At 35.4% G+C, this 18,238-nt stretch overlaps 1 protein-coding gene across 3 annotated transcripts in view; it reads left to right on the top strand.

Moving 5' to 3' along the window:
- The window catches only part of LOC113050613 (lipoma-preferred partner homolog), a 167,298-nt gene that overhangs the window by 71,930 nt on the left and 77,130 nt on the right, over positions 1-18,238 (top strand). For all 3 annotated transcript variants that reach the window (XM_026213779.1, XM_026213777.1, XM_026213778.1), the window contains 2 exons: positions 4,582-4,682; positions 10,250-10,372. In XM_026213779.1, the coding sequence (XP_026069564.1) occupies positions 4,582-4,682; positions 10,250-10,372 (224 nt within the window). The remainder of the gene's footprint in view (positions 1-4,581; positions 4,683-10,249; positions 10,373-18,238) is intronic.

Here is an 18,238-nt window from a genome sequence, read left to right as displayed (position 1 = left end):
AATAGATGTTCTCTTGAAATGGTATCTTTGTCAGTTGATATTGTGTCAGTATTAATGCCTGATGGACAAAGGTTACACAGAGTTCAAACAGAGATTTGTATATTGCAAGATTAATTTCCTCTTGTCCACTTTCAGCCTCAAATAACTTCTGTGCATTTAATGAATACAATGAAACATGTTATATATATAGAATGACAAGATTATAGTCATCATTCTACTTTATTGATTATAGTTATTATATTACAACATTAGTTCTGGTTCTTCCTACGTAGTTCTTCCTTATGGCAGTCACCTTTATCTTGCTTAATGTGTGTTGTAAGGTAGTTTTCTTAGTAAAACTTATTTTTGAACTATACTTATTCTGAAAATAGCAATGCATTTGAATCGAATTGAATATGTTTCTCTTAAGCTTTATACATCATAATATATACAATGTTGACATGAAGTAAATATATTTTCAGGTAACTTAAATAATTTGTTTTGGATTTAGTACAATGAGAGTAAAATACAGTACAGTTTTGGAAAAACATGTCCATATAAAATTTATCTTCATATATTTTATATGAATATTATGTGTTTATATAGTATTTGCTGTAAATATACATTTTTCTTAAATGGGTACATGGAATATTACATGGAGATGTATAACTGACTTTATATTTTAAGACAGGAGCCCCTCGCAGGTGGATATCAAATTTGAGGATTCTTGCAATTGATACATTTGAAAACTTCTGCTGTAATTTTCTCCAGCAGTTTCAGACATAAAACATCTAAAAACAACAAAGAAAGCAAACAATGACAACTACAAAAAACTATTTAAGTTGTAATATTACAATTACAATATTAAGTACACAGTGACAGTAGAAAAAGCATCGGCATGTACAGAATTTTAGTACATACTGTAACAGTCAGGGTCGTGTTGGATCCAATTGCAGCTTTTATTCAAACAAAGAGCATAGTCAGACAGGCAAAGGTCGTACACCAGCAAACAGTATCCAGAGGGCAAGGCAAGAGAATAATCCAATACAGGCAATTGATAAAGGCAAGCAGCAAAAGATCAGAGGCGAGATAAACAGGCTAGGGTCAGAATAACAAGACTATGAAACAGAATACAAGGCTAACCAATACTGAGCACCTGAGCACAATACTGAGTGAGTGCAACCTTTTGGAAACAGGTGAGTGTGTAATCAGAGGGGATCTTGGGAAATTGAGTCCAGGGTGAATGTCTGAGTGGTGTGTGTGGTAACCTCTGGTGGTGAGCAGGGAATGGATCATGACACATACAAGTTCACGTGTGCAAATCCATTGGTGTCAGTGGGAATAATGCTCTGTAACTATTTTGTTGCCTTGTGCAAAATTGTGTGTTATGTACAGTAGGTTCAATATGTAGATTTTTCAGTCCTTGATTGATCTTAAAGCTACTCTGGAAGCGGTTAAAACTGCTTGCATTAGATACTGTAAAATTGAGTCAATAGCAAGGCACACTTTAAGTTTATAGAATAATCTTGACACTTTTTCAATCACCACCCTTTTCAGTGCAGAGAATAAAATTGTGGTGCAGGCAGTGTTAAGAAACAAGCATTTACTGTGTATGCAAACACATAATACATCTGCATAAGCACATGATTGGATTGGAATAAAACCCTTTTTTACGGATCACATCTGAAATGCACACATAATCGTCCCGTTACAGGAAGTGTATTTCATCTCTGCTCTTATGCTCCGCTGGCTTCATCTAGAGCTCGTTTTTCTTTTTCCTCTTTTTTTTGTTTTTTGTTTTTTTTTTCTCAGCCCTTAACAACATTCATATTCCTGATTATCAATTATACCTCTCATGGTCCTCTCAAATAACTTTAATTACTGATTAGAATTTGGCTCTCACAAAGCCGGTACTTGAGTGTAATTGCTCAATAAAGAGTTGAGTGGAAATGTGTGGTAATAAGTAGGTGTTCTTGCTGCTTGTCTCATTAGCGAGTAAGAACTGCCTTCGCTTCCCGGGCCGCATAAATGGAGCTTCTCTCATTCATGGCACGGGGCCCCCTGGTCTCCCTATAGCAGAACCAGCAACCAGACAACATGGCCCGAACTTGCTGACCTCACACCACAGACACCTACTGATCAAATATATAATATCCGTACTTGATTTACTTTACTTAGCATTAGCTGTGAGTGAATGAAGCCTCGTAGTTGTCAGGCACAAGTTGGCCATCATGTGATGTTACATGCTCTGTTGACCTGATGGGAGGCCATGCAAGTGTTACCGTTTGTTCTCATGTGCATCTGTGAGAGGAAAATAACAGGTTATAACTCTGCTTATCTGCCTTGCTGTGGCTGCCCATATAGACAACTGCTTTCTATAATATAGTAAAAACAATAATATTGTGAAACATTATTACAATTCAAATAACTTTTACATTTTATTATATTTTAAAATTATAATTCCTGTGATGGCAAAGTTGCATTTTCAGTAGAAATTTTCATACGATACTTCACAAATCATTCTGATATGCCCATTTGCTCAAGTAATATTTCTATTTTTAACAATGTTGAAAACAGTTGTGATGCTTAATATATTTTTAAACCATTATAGTTATTTTTAGTGTTTTCTTTGCCACCATTTTTCCACTGAGCATGTCACAATGCATTGTGGGATTGACTTCTGTGTGAAAGATATTGTGTTGCTGCCTTAGAAGGTGGCTAAAACAATGAATTAGTTTAGCTTTTATATCAGTCTTTGCATTGGGAGTGCAGATAAGAGAGGATACTTGTGTGGGCAGCGCACTAGTTTTTGGAACAGAGTTATTATAATATCATCAGGTCATCTCTATGATATTTGCTTTTTGAGTGAAAATGCATTAACTGTTAAACGTTCAGAGGTTACAGTGCTGTCTATCTAACAGTCATTATTTATTTAGTAAATCACGGTGTATTTATTGGTCCTTCATGCTTATAATTTTCTTAAAAATGTATGCTTTCATTTTACTCAAATGGAAAATAGCTGTTTTTTTATTTGGTTGGTGATATCTGACACTTGATGTTTGTTCTCAGCCATGTTTAGTTAAAGACTATCTTCCTCTTTCACTTTTCTCTGTATTTCGAGGCACTGCATGAGTGGTACTGTCCCACACCTCCCTCTCTTGGTCTCTCTTTGCCCTGTTCTTCCAGGCCTCCTCAATAAATCATGCCGTCTTTGAAACATTTACATCTCTCGTGTTGCCCTGAATTGAGAAATCCAAACATCATTGGATGTCGGAGAGACATAAGATATTAAGGAACTTAAGATATTAATTTTGTATCAACTTGCAACTGACAAGTGACTTTAGGATGTAAGCTAAGGCAGAGAAAAGTAGGAATAGAGATTTTATTTATTTTTTATTTTGGAATGCCTAAGATGCCATGGTCAGAGTGCTTACGAGATTTTACAGAGGTCATGAGGTTATTACATAAACTGTTCACGTAAAGTGCTCTTGTGCCTTTGGGGAATTTTTTTATGCCATGTTCACAGAAATATTACACTGTTCAAAAAAATTGAGTATGTGATATTTTTCTGTCTGCATTCACATTTCAGGATTGTAGACATTTCGAGACCAAATAATTAATTTGGCCAGTAGACTCAGGGTAACAACATTTATCACATCAATTAGATCAAAAAGACAGATAAAAACTTAAAATAAGATTGGAAAAAAATAGATCAAAGTATCTTCAAAGGCTCATCATGATACAGCAGTGAATTCCCACTGCCTCCCCTAAAAGGTTGTAATTTGAAAAGCTCATGTCAGGATTGGTACTTAGACGGTCAAATTATTCAGTCCTAAATTGGACGCAGAGCGCAGCCAAATCAGAATATAATTTAGAGAGCAAATCTTGATCCTGCCTGAAACATGCAGTGGATCCCAATCCCTGGATTAGCTGTGGACTTTACAACTCAGCGATTGGCTTGTTGCCATCCTCTTGGCTGGACAAATATCCCATCTCACTTGTTTTGAGCACAGTACTTAGATTTTCAATCTTTACAAACACCTACTTACTACAGCTTATGCTTAGTTAACCAAATGGCTGCTGTTAAATGCGTTAATCTATCAGGGACAATATGGTAAGAGTGTGTAAGCCTCCCTCCTTTCAATTTCTGCGCACACTAAGACTTTTAAGTATTTATTATACGGTATTTTGTAAGGACACTGTGTATATATATATATATATATATATATATATATATATATATATATATATATATATATATATATATGTATATGTGTGTGTGTGTGTGTGTGTGTGTGTGTGTATGTATGTATGTACTGTATGTATGTATATTATAAAAAAAGGTCTTTAATCATTGTGTTATGTCAAAGTATTATTTTCCGTAAAGCGTTCTATCTGTCATTCTTTGTGACATCCAGGTGTGTCAGATTTATGTCAGCTTGATCTATCAGATTTGACAAAGTTTTCCACCCACTCTGACCTGTTGTGATTTGATTCATCCCTGAGGAAGAGTTTTTCACATTGACTCATGGGGTGTCTTGCCTTGAAATGTATTTTTTGTTGTGTCTGGTTTTATTTTTATTTATTTTTTATTTTTTACAGGAGACTATCCCCCACCTCCTCCACCTGTCACTGACCCAAACCCGTCTCCATCCAGCTTCCCACCTCCCCCAGCAATGGATGAGGCCTCCCTCGGCTTTCAGGTGAGATTTGCTTAACCGCTCATCACAATATACTGTATGGTATGACCCTCCAGTGATGCCCAAAAGTCAATTTTGTGAAAATGTTCATTACATTGACATTTATATTACAAATGACATATTAAATAAAACAATGTCTTGGTGATAGCATTTAGTATTTAATATGTACTTAGTAATGAGTATTTAGAATGCCCCCCACCGCTCTGTTTTGTTTACATCATGCACTCAAGCTGGCATGAACTGCACAAGCTTTTGAAAAACAAACATGATTTGTTAGTGTTCCAAATGATGTGCTTCAGTGGAAGCAAATAAATATGAGCTTTTGTACAACATTCACATGATGAATTGATTAGTGACCTGAAATGAAAAAGTGCAGAATCATAAATGTATCTCCCTTTTATATATATATATATATATATATATATTCCAGAACTTTACTGTTTTAAATCAGATTTCTATAAATGATTTTCAGTGTGATCTCAGATCCCAGAATACAAATTTAGGACAATTGAAAGTTTCATATCCCTTTTCATGTGTTACCGGCAAACCGTCAAAACGCCGGCCAGATCTGTGTCTTTTTTTGTGGCTGTTTACTCTGCTTGTGTCCTAGTTTTTAACATCTCTCTTTAGTTCATTTGCCACTCATTTAGAAATGAGTGAGGGCACAGGGAAGGCTGACACCTATAGGTTCACCTGAGTCATTTTCTCCCTAAGGAATACTGTCCTCCTTAATAAACAAACAGTGATTGCCCATCCATTAAACTACAGTCTCAAAAGCTGTTTCTGAGTAATATTCATTGTAATTACACATTTTCAACACATTCAATACATACTGTCTATATTTCTATACCCAACGAATTCCCAGGAAATGCATGGACAGATAATAATGTGTATATATATATATATATATATATATATATATATATATATATATATATATATATATATATATATATATATATATATATATATAGATATATATAGATATAGATATAGATTAATAAGGCTGCTTTAACTGCCACTCAGAATGTGATTATACAGGTATGTTCTCTGCTCTGTTAAAACCCTCCACTGGATCTCTTTCCCACGAACGAAGGGAGGAAGCCTGTCCGGAGGGAATCAGCGCATTTGTTGATCTAGCTCTATGGAGTCAGCGGAGTCAGACGGTGGATAATTAGACTAGTACAGAAAAGACATCACATCAGACTGTAGCAGTGAGATCTTGATTCCTCTGCAATGAATGGCATTTTGGAGTCAGTTTAACCAGCTTTACATCTCAGACAAGAGGAGATCAGTGACAGAAGATGGTTTGTGACACAGAAAAGGTCGATGGAGACATTCGTTTTTGATTCTGATAATAGTATGTGCGTGTTCACGTGTTGTGGGTACTTTACCGAAAACGAGCGGTAATATGCTCGACCAGCAGCTTTCCCTAATTCCAGTTTTCTACATCTTTCATGAATGAAAAAGGGGATGTTGAATTATTTCTGCTCCTAAGCAGAACTAACAAGAGGAAGAGGCCGGAGTAGTGTGGTGAACATGAATAATCAAATGATACTTGGCCTAAATTGTTTTATTTCCCGTAACAGAACACGTAGCAACACATGCAGTCTTTATTTAACTTCGTTTATCTGTCTCTGTGGTTTTTCATTAAACTCAGCACTTAAATCAGCTTCCTCTCTTTAAACGGTGCTTACCAGAATGCAAAAGGATGGCTTACATAACCGATGGAAGTGCTTGATTTGATTGCTATAGTATGCCTTTTCTTTTCATCACACCATGTTCTGCTATTGAACCGACTGACCAGTTCTCCTAATGTAATTTATATAATTCACCTAAATGGCTCACAAATTAGGGGCTAAAGGGAAAAATGCTTACATGTGTAAGTGTGCATTTTCCAAAGGCTTTGTGTTATTACAGTATTTTATTTCTGTAAACTGTTTTTGATCTTTTTGTGGTGCGTGCATGACTCAATCTTGGTTGGTTGCTATAGGAACATGCCTAAAAAAAATAAAACGTCTTGAACCTTTTATAATTTGCAGCACACAGTGTAATTAAAAATTAAACTATACAGGGAATTGCACTGTGAAAATAGCCTCAGAAGGTGCTTTTGATCACATAATCATATGGGACTAACTTTGCATTTATTTCCCTTATTTACATAAACTGTTCTAAAACAGTTCTAAATCAATTCACTAGACATTTACGCAACTGTTGCATGTAGTTTGTCAATGCAATCTTTTTTAAACAGGCTCTGCATGTGCTGAAATTGTACTGCAGTATGTGTATTTACACATATTTTCTTAGGCACAAATAAACCTTCTTTTTATGTAAACTAAGCTTATTATATCTTGTGCATCTTCAGAAACCAGCATATCTGCCTGCCTATTTCTTTCAGTCATGGCAGAAGTTTTCCTGATATTTACATTTGACAGATGCTTTGTCCAAATTGTCATAGAGTGCATGTAATCAGTTCATGCAATCTCTGGGAACTGAACCTTGTTATTGTCAGCGTTATGTTTTGGGATATGGACAGGCTATCATCTGATCAAAATGATGGAGAAGAGCATTATAACTTTGTATGTGAGAATGGAATTGAAGATTGGGAATAGCACTATGCAAATAGCATTCAGCATTGTAACCATGTTTGTGCCCATTAAATGTTTTGCATAATTCATTTAGTGAATCTGTCACTGAACAACACAAACAGCAGGTGTAAATAAACTGCACAATCAGCAGGCACAATTCATTCTTAATTAATCCCCCCACCGCTTTAAGTTCAAGTTCACCTTAGTTCAGGACCTTAGCATTAATGATGCAAACCTCTGTTCGCCCTTTGCTCAGGAAGCAGGAAGCTTTTTAGGGCCTGTCCTGCTACAAATGGAGGCATGTTAGGGTTGTAATAGGTTGTGACAGGTAATCCAAACAGATAACATTATATCAAGAGTCAGTCCCTGATCCTGGTCTATGAGCTCTCCTCTCCTTTCCTGAAAGATGAGGGCAGACTAAAGTAAACCAAAAAATATAGAGCCAATCAGTGTAGAACAATATTAGTTAGGATTTAGCTCCACAAACATTTAGAATGCTTTCTGAAAGATCATGTGCCACTGAAGACTGTATTAATACTGCTGAAAATCAAAGGAATAAATTACATTTTTTTAATATATTACAATTATAGAAAACAGTTATTTTAATTTATTTTACTATTGTACTATAAAAGTGACTTCTTTCAGAAACATAAAAAATATCTTACCAACCCCAAATTTTGAACGGTCGTATATTATTCTGTTGCTTTTTCTCTTTGTTCAGCCAGAGAAGTACTGGGGGTGTCCCCTTGATTGCACTATATGCACAAATCATTATTATTATTATTATTATTATTATTATTTAAAAAAGAAAGAATGTTCCTTATTTCAAAACCACAATATATGTCATGACCTCACTGTTGAATACTTACAAACAAAAACTATTCACAAGCTATGTCAATGCACATGAAAGAATTTGATTTATCTGGTGTCATGTAAAGATGAGGGAAAAGAAAGAAGAAGCCACAGAGGATAAGAAGAGATATCAGTGTCCTTCAGCCATGTGGGGAGAAGGTTGTGCTCCCTTTGATGAGGAGCGAGAATGCTGTCAAATTCTGCCCCTCACACCCTTTTTTTTGTCACATAGCTGACATTCCTCAAATGTCTTCAAAAATTTAGTTCTTTGCTTCATCTCCGACATAAATGACAGGAGTTGGAGATTGCAGATGTATTGCTCATCCAAGACAGAGGGCCCTGTCATATACCCTGCGCAATGCGGCGCAAGGCGTGGCGCAAGGCGTGGCGCAAGGCGTGGCGCAAGTGTGTTTGCTAGTTTCAGTCCAACGCAGTTCTCATTTTCCCGTTTAAATAGCAAATGTTCTATTTCTTGTCACATGACCCGCGGTGCGCTTGCTGCATTCTGAAAAGTTGAGATGTTTTTAACTCGATGCGGTGCGGACGCGCCTGGAAAAAACGAGCCACGTCGCTTCCATTATGAGCGCGCATACCGTGCGCCTACATTGGAAATAACGAACTTGAGCACGCAAAAGACGCGATATGTGAACGGCCCCTTATGCTACCTATTTGCTCGTGCACAAGCAGCTCTGTTTCCTCTCTGGAGACGCATTCTGTCTTTGCACTTGCAAATTCCGCCATGTATATAGGAAATCCGTCATCAACTGGCTCTTAAAGGAATTGGGACTCTGATTGGTTTATTGCACTTTATGCCCAAAAATCACCCATTACTCATTAAGAGAACAGGGTCAACACATTTAGACCATGCACCCGGGTGCGCCAATCGTTTCCCATCGTTAAACTAGCAAAAATGGATTCCGACATGCCCTGAGTGCACCTGCACCATGCGCTTTACACCATGGACTTAGATCATTAAAATAGGGCCCTTAGACTTTAGAGTCAATTATTATATATATATATATAATATATACAGATTTTGCTTGAGAATAGTTAGGAGGACCTTAGTTTGCCTTACAGTATTTTGTATTAGAAACTATTGTCATTAATTTGCCCATTTACTTTAGTATCAATGTGGGCCACTGCTTGTTTGAGGCCACGGTTAATTTTAATTCATAATATATTCATTACATACACACACACACACACACACACACACACACACACACACACACACATAGTATTATTTATTTATTTATTTATTTATTCATTTAATATATTGAAATCACAGAGGAAAGCATCTTCATCCAACTTTACATTGGGACCTCTAAATGAAATGTTGAAAGTCCAGTATTGCTAGACTTATAATACTTGTAAGCTCACCACATTGCTATGCTTTTCATAATTTATAATGGCACAAAAGACTGTATTCTCATTCAGAAGATGTTGCATGCTTACCAGGAGACTTGGAAACACTTTGCACAACACATGAAACAAGTGAGTCCCAATATTTAGATTAAGTGAGGTCGGGATATTGATGTATTGATATGTCGTGCTACTTGAGTGTAAACATCTTTAAAAGAAACCTGAAAGTGTGAATAGAACTGTGAGAGTGAAGCTGTTATTGTCGGTTTGGGAGACAGTGAAACTTTTAAGTAGAGTGAAAACAGAGTGAGAGGGAGAGAGAGCTGAAGGGTGATTCAATTAATATGAGATGAGCTGTCTCACCAACAAAGCATTATTTGTTCTTTGTTTATTCTTTCACATCACTGAGATTTTCTCCTAAAGACGTTCTCCCAGACAATCGTCTCTTGTTGTTACAGTAATTCACTTTCAGCCAATTGTCTGAGGCCACGATTAATTTTAATGAACATGTAAAAGGCCCAAAACACAAAGACAAAAAAAATCACCAATTGCTCTAATGCTTAAGGTTTTGTGTAATAGTAGCCCACAGTGGATTATGTACCGTATTTGAGTGTTAAATTGCCTTCTTTGTGTATAGTCGTTTTAGTCGTTTTTATTTTATTTTAGCATGCTTTGTTCAAGTGTGATTAAGTGGGTTAGCCAATGTAGAGCAACCTTCTTTCTAAAAGACCTAATTTCATTACAGGTTACTGTGTCTGTGTGTTTCAGATAAAAGGACCTGCGAAAACTCTAGAAGAGAGACGTTCTAGTCTGGATGCTGAGATCGACTCTCTGACCAGCATCCTGGCTGACCTAGAGAACAGCTCACCATACAAACCACGCACACCGCAGGTACAGTCATTACACACACACACTACCAAACCACCTCCAACCACATTACATTAAAGACATTCTGAAAGCTTCACCAGTTTTAAAATGGTTGCATTTAATATAATATAGCATAACATTTATACAAATGCTCCGTAAATGTTACGGTAATATTGAGTAGCTTACATTTTTAACACAATATATATATATACACTGGTGGTGGATGAGGAGATACCCCCTGACTATGTAAGCGCTTTGAGTGTCTAGAAAAGCACTATATAAATGTAAGGAATTAATTATTATTACAATATTGCCAGTTACCATGTCTATTTCTGCTCCTCCAGTGAATATATTACCGATCTAAACAAAAAAAGAATCAACCGTTATGTGTCTCTCATGTAACCTGTGACCATTCATTTTTGAGGACCAAAACTTTTAATAAGATTAAATAAGTACAGATTATCCTAACAATTGAATGTGGTTCACAGCAAGTTTCTCCATTTTAGTGCAATTTAGTATGTATAACTCTGCTAAGTCAGTGGCTGAATTGGAATAGGTGTATACAGCAGAAATAATTTTATATATATATCAAAAATCAAAAATCACGGTTCGGTACGTACCTCGGTTTTAAAGTCACGGTTCGGTTCATTTTCGGTACAGTAAGGGAAAGAAATGCAAACATTAAACTGCAGGTTGTTAAGTACTATACACTTAAAAAAATACTTTTTAATAAAATATATATAAAATAAAATAAAAAGAATAAGAAATAAAATACTGCTGCAAAGTTCTCCACTAAACAAAATACTCTCAGTCTCAAACCAATATCATATAATAAAATATGATGAAAAATATAAATAAATAACTATGATTACATTGCAGCATTACCAATCCCAGTTTGTAGGCCTGCTTCACCAGAACCGTTCCGTGCCTGCTGCTGTAGGTGACAGGGAGACCGCCGACAGACCAGGATCTTGTCTTCATGACAACAATATCTATACTTCATGTTGAGCATAAATATAAAGCCTACTGATAAAGGACACCGTCAACAGTATTGACGGCAAAATAGACTATGTTTGACAAGTGCAATATTTGAAAATCGATAATTATTTATTTATTTTTTAAATTACATTTATATCTGAATTTATGTCAACCTATAGACTTTCAAACATCAAAGTGTCATGAATTAATATGTATTTGTGTACAAAATGACATATAAACATATTTTCCTATTCTATTTTGCCTGGAAATGCCTCCAACACGCTTGCGTGTCACGTGAAAAATAGGCGTCATTAATATGTACCTACAGTATGTTCTGTGCGCAAAATATTGCATTCCGTCATTCGGTACACACGTGCACCGTACCAAAAGCCCTGTACCGAAACGGTCCGGTACGAATACACGTACCGTTACACCCCTAATATATATATATTATACATGTAAAAAAAACTGAAGCAGATTAACTAATTTAAGTTGCACAACGAGACAGATGAAAATCAAACCGAAATGTGTAAGTGTACCAGTCATTTCTCATTTTTGGAAAGTGTTATAGTCTAAAATTATAATGACCCATATCATTAATAGATATCAAATGAAGTTAAGAGCAGACACTCAAGTTGAGCCCTAGGGCACTTTACTAAATGGTTCAACACACAATGAATGTAGGCCAGTGCATTCGGAATCAATGCTGTCGCATTTGGAGCAAGCACAAGTCCCTCCTGTTGGCAAACAGCACCACAGATAGATCTCGCCTTATTACATGGCTAAAGCTTAATAATGGAGAGTCCTTTCTCTGAACTAGAAACACCCTGCTTTTGGCAAGCGGTCTCTATTCCTCTTTTCGTCTCTGGGGTCAGAATTCCATTTGCTGATCTCCAGAGTCCTCGACAGGCATTCTTTTAAAATTATTATTGAGCATAAAGTCTGCACAAACACAGCTCTGCAAAAAACTCTCGCATAAATTGAGCTCTGTAAGTATTTGCAATATCCTGATAGCTACAGTAATGTCTGATCATGTCCATTTGTTGATATTTTGCATGGAAAGAAACTAGTTATTTCTACCAGTGGTGTTTACGCTCGTTATGCTTTTCTCTGCCATGTGTCTTTAATGTTGCCGATCTGACACTTCCTCTGTTCCCATGGCCTCATGGGATAGCAGTGATGCTGGCGGGCTATTGTTTGGCCACTGTATTATAAATACTAAGCTTTTGGAACCCTACTTATTTGATGTACCGCATTTTACACAAATTATAACAAATAAGTACATGTATCATGCAGAGAGAGAGGCTTTGAATCTGAGCCACAGATATGCCTAAGACACATAGTCATGATAGAGCATCGCTGCAGAAATTCCTGAGGGAATCCAAGTGATGACGGGTCAAGAGGTCACATGTCAGTGTCTGAGCCAATAGCTCTGTTTTTCTAAAGAGCAAAACTGGCTTTGACCTCAGTTCAGGCAAACGCAGAGGCCATTGATACAGTATGTTGCTCTCAGCAAAGTAAGCCTGGTATGCCAACAAGTACTGCAAATGTACACACACACACACACACACACACACACACACACACACACACAATGAGAAATATGTAGACTCACATTTAAAGCACACCAACAGCTACACTCACTGATAGGCACACATTTTTAAAGGTCATGCATCTGCACACTTTTGAAGTGGCAGGTAAGTTTTTCCTAAATAAAATATAGTCTAAGTGCAGATCTTTGTAAAAGTACTTTGTGAGAGCTACAAGTAACAGAAAGGAGTCTGAAAGCTTTTGTAAGTAGACTTGAAAAATTTATACAGGCAGGGAAAACACAGTGTTAGAGAGAAAAGTAGTTTCTGGTATCGGGGTTAAATCTCAGGATCAGTCTCAGTTGCTGTGATATCTGCCTGCTCATTTGGTCATTTATGACAGCGTGAGCGTGGGATATGTGTAGAAGAGTTTAAATCATCACCTAGTGGGCAGCTATTATGTAAAGACTTTGGTGTGTTTCCAGTGTTCATAGACTTTTTAATGACAAAATAAGAGATCACAAATTTACTGTTATTGTAGAAATATTTATTTTAAATGAACATTAAATTATTTGGAACTTGAAGATCTTAAAATTTTTGGATTTTCCAAATTTCCATGATGGGTAATTTGTTTCTCATAGGAGAATTTATTAATTAACTTTTTTTTTCTAACCAGAAATATGTTAGATAACATAATATTAATAATAAACATTTCAAGTGCCACCAAAGATTTTTTTCAAAGTATTTTCTATTTATATTTCTATGCTTTGTTTTTCTATACAGTATGTAAAGAATTAACTGTCATTATACATTTTTTATTTAATTTTATTTTATTTTCAAGAAAATGCATGTATCTGATCAATTCAGACCATCACACACACAAAGAGAGAGAGAGAGAGAGAGAGAGAGAGAGAGAGGGAGAAAGACTTTAATAATATAAAACAAAATATTTATTTATTTATTTATTTTTATATTTAATTAGTAGTATTAATTTTTTCACTTATTTATTGTAGTAGATCGCCAATATATACAGATTTTGGTGTTAAAATATTCTATAAAATTATTTTAATTCAGCATGGTGTATATTTTGTGGTGCTGTATAATAATCGGAGGTTAAAGGCGTGTTATTTGTTTCAACTGTGCTGAACCTACAATTTACAGTACTGAGAAAAAAAAAATTACATGTCAAGAAACAAATATACATAATTACTTTAATGCAAATGATTTTGGGTTAGCATTTGTGTAATGAAAATCCTGTCATTTCAATTCATATTCCAGTTCATACATTCAAAGTGTCCCTGTTTGTTAAATGCTGAATTTTGCTCTGTTGACACAAACACACGCGCACTAATGTACATTCCAGCTAATGTTGCTTCTGGCTGATTAACTTGATTTTAACTTTTTTTAATCATTCAGCAGATCCACCAGGCCTTTACTTTCACTGTCTATGATATATGAATTATAAGAGTGACTCTGGGCTTGTTTAATGTGCCAGATTTTATAGCTGAGGCCACTGGCACAGCCACTCTCTCTGTAATCTTCCACTTGTACAAACAGAGTATCAGCCTCCTTAGTTTATAGCACTCCCAAATCACAGAGCCTTCTCTCAAAAATCAATAGGAGTGCTCTTCCCCCATCCTTGTTTGAGCTTTAAGGAAAGGGACTTTATCCTAGAGAAACCTGTGGTTAAAGGACCTGCTTTGTGATCTTTATCAACTTCTGTGTGTGAAATGGCAGCTGAATTTGTTTCGCTGCTTTGATGCTTTCCAAACCTATCGAAAAAGTCTCTTTGCTTTAGTCTGTTCTCTGTGGGTGTAACAAGACATAATGAAATGTGATCATAATATAAACCCCATTTGCTTCCATCATTAATCTCTCCAGCCATACCCCTGTCCCCGCAACACAAACACACACTGGGGGACACACTAGAGGCAGTTCTGAGTTTGGCATACATTAGCTTAGATGTTTTCCCCTTTCACACCCACAGTGTTGAATCAGAAGTAGTCTTTATGGGAATATAATAAATTGCTCTCTTGGGAAGACATCTCATTTTACCATAGCTATTTTTACAAGAGAAACCTCTACATTATGCCTCTTCACCACATGGATGATACTAAATATTGAAGTTATATTGGTAAATGAATCAAAGAAGAATGTTAATTGATCTCAGAAAACATTATTGTGTATACATACATACAGTACAAACATGTGTCTGTGTGTATATATATATATATATATATATATATATATATATATTTAAATTTAAATTTAAAAATTAAATTAAGTGTATGCATTTAGCAGACACTTTTATCCATAGCGACTTACAGTGAATTCAGGCTAACAGTTTTTACCTAACGTGTTCCCTGGGAATCAAACCCACAACCTTGCCCTGCTAACAAAATGCTCTACCACTTGAGTCACAGGAACACTATAAAAGGTAATAAAATATATTAAAAGCAAATGTTGATGGTATGGTTAAAAAGTTTCTGAGACAGTTTGTATATGGTTCTTTATATATATATATATATATATATATATATATATATATATATATATATATATATATATATATATATATATATGTGTGTGTATATATATATATGTATATATGTATGTGTGTGTGTATGAGAAAAGTTGAGATCTGTGATTGTGAATTTGAATAATAATCAAAGCTAAAAAAGTGCACAAATTTGAAGAAACAGCTATTACCATGTTAACTGTTGAACTACTCCGTGGCAAAAACTCCCTTAGAGTTCATTTGAAAGGTGTAGATCCCACGGATCTATTTTTTTTCTTTTCCCCAAATGTTATGAAACATTACCTTCAAATATAGCCCAACCAATCTAGCTTAAAGCAGCAAGTAATCAACTGTTTCCCCATTTTTAGAGAAGACCTTTTAAAGACCCTGACCTTGTCAGCAGTTCTCACAGGCGTTCTCACTGTCAGCCAAGAATAGGTAGGGAAAGTCTTTGGTGCAATGCAAAATCGTAAAAGCTCAAATGTGTTTTGTAAGAACGTCTAGATTTAGCTTGTTCCTGTTCAAGATGTTTCAGGTCTGCTGTAGCTTCCTCACCTCTGTTACAGCCAATGAACAGTCCAAGCAAATGAGATCAGTTGAAGGAGAGCAGATAAGTGTCAAACAGAGAGTTACTACCCGAGGTGCAAAGGGACAGTCAATGAACTCATTATCCAGCAGTCAGGTGTCTGCAGTAACTTCTGTGATCAGGAGGACAATGGCTATATATATATATATGTATATATATATTGCCATTGTAAATAATATATACATATATAGTACCCTTTTATTTGTGTGTTTGTGTGTGTGTGTGTGTGTGTGTGTGTGTGTGTGCGCGCACATTTTCAATAAGTTCTTTGGCCTGATGCTTCTTTTGGTTATTATATTTTATGCATGACTGAAATTTCATAGAAATATAGCATGCAAAATCAAGTTTTTTAATGTTTACTTGGTTTTGGAATGACATTTTGGTGTTTTACTGTGGCATTGACCTCTTTACAGTTGCTTGTGGAGAAATTTTCCATCCCAAATTTGGCCTTTATTTGAATGTACATGCTGGATTCATTAAAGAAACTCTACCAAAAATCTCTTTTTGGAATTTTCTGTGAATGATTGGGCTCGTTTTGATATACCAAAACCTAAAAGACTGCCTGGACCATGAAAGTTTAATCTAACGAAGTAAGTCAGTCTGAACTACATTTTAAAATATATTAAAGATTTACTTTATACATTTACATTTTTATAAATTGTAATAATATTTTTGATCAAATAAGTGCAGCTTTGGTGAGCATAGGAGACCTGTTCAAAAACATAAACCATAAATAGTGTGTAAATCTTTTTTTTTTTTTTCTCAAATAGGAATCTTCACACACGTAAGATCAATATTCCCACACCAGATATCAATATTTTAGTTGGGGGTAGTGTTAGGGCTAACGCATTACAATTAACGCAAAAATGTAACACAAAAGTAATGTAACACAATACTTTCCATAAAAAGTTACTAAGTAACGTAATTAGTTACTTTTTTAATGAGTAACACGATATTGCATTATTATAATAATAATAAGGCGTTATAATAATGCATTACTTTTAAAAGTAACTTTCCCCAACTCTGACTTCACCTTATAATTTTGGGGAAAACTAATAAAGAAGACTGACTCTCAAATAGCTAATTTTCCCACCTCAAGTTAGCACTCTGCTATAAGGATCTAAAGTGGAGAGTAGTCTCAGTCACAGAATCGTTATCTCTGTTTCCATCCATGACACTTTGTTTGCTTACAAATTTTTGTCAGAGAGGAAGACATTAGGCCTGAAGGAGCCATCTCAAGTCATGTGAGCCCTATACCCTCTAGGACTCCTGCATTATTAAAGTCTTCCACACAGTTAAGCACAAGTTGAGTGCTTCCTCCGCCGCTGTTCCCCATGTATCATTCCACACAGGTGCTCTGGGCTCACAGCTACACAAGCACACCTGCTGTTGGATTGGTAGTCGAATCAGGCTCCTCGAATCAAAGCATCGAATTGTCAACTATTCGGGGTCACCCCTAGAGAGTGTATTTGTACATTCATACTATTTAAACGTTTGTGGTCGGTAAGAAAATGTTTTTGAAAAAATATTTTTTGCTCACAAAGGCTGCATTGATTTAAAATATTGTAAGATGCAATATATTTTGAAATATTGTTATGCAATAAATAAATGAATAAAACAGAAATGTATTGTTTTATTTCAGCATATTTTAAAATCAATGTATTCTTGAGATGTCAAACCTGAATTTTCAGCAGTTTTCCATGTTACATGATTATTCAGAAATCACTCTAATATGCTGACTCGGTGCACAGTGAAAATATTTTTGTGCAGCGATACATTATTATTATTATTATTTTTTATTCACAAGAACAGCATTTATTTGAAATATTTTTTTGTAACATTATGATCAATTTAATGCATCTTTGCTCAATGTAAGTATTAACTTCTTGCATAAACCAAAAATTGACTAGGGCTGTGTCCCGGCGGTACGTGACATCACACACTCAATCATAATACAAAGTTTTATATAAAAGTGTAATAAAAATAATACTTGCAATTGTTTTATTTATATATATATATGCGTCACCTGTGGTTGTTGGTCTATTACCACCACGGTGGTAAAAATCTGCCACCATCACAGACCTAAAATTGACCCCAAACTTTTAACCTCTCTCTACATCATTTTCTGAGCGAGTATTTCAAGTGATTTTCGTGTATATGAATGTAAAAATTCCAAGCAATGATAAAAATTCTGTTTGCCATAATATCATACGAAAGCATTAATATTCTGAAGCTATGAGAAAATCCCATGTTTGCTTATTTTCACAATATGTGTGTTG

The sequence above is a fragment of the Carassius auratus genome, chromosome 31, assembly GCF_003368295.1.
Source record: "Carassius auratus strain Wakin chromosome 31, ASM336829v1, whole genome shotgun sequence".
In the NCBI taxonomy this organism is placed as follows: domain Eukaryota; kingdom Metazoa; phylum Chordata; class Actinopteri; order Cypriniformes; family Cyprinidae; genus Carassius; species Carassius auratus.
The sequence above is the reverse complement of the archived record's forward strand: the minus strand, read 5'-3'. Positions and strand labels throughout refer to the sequence as shown.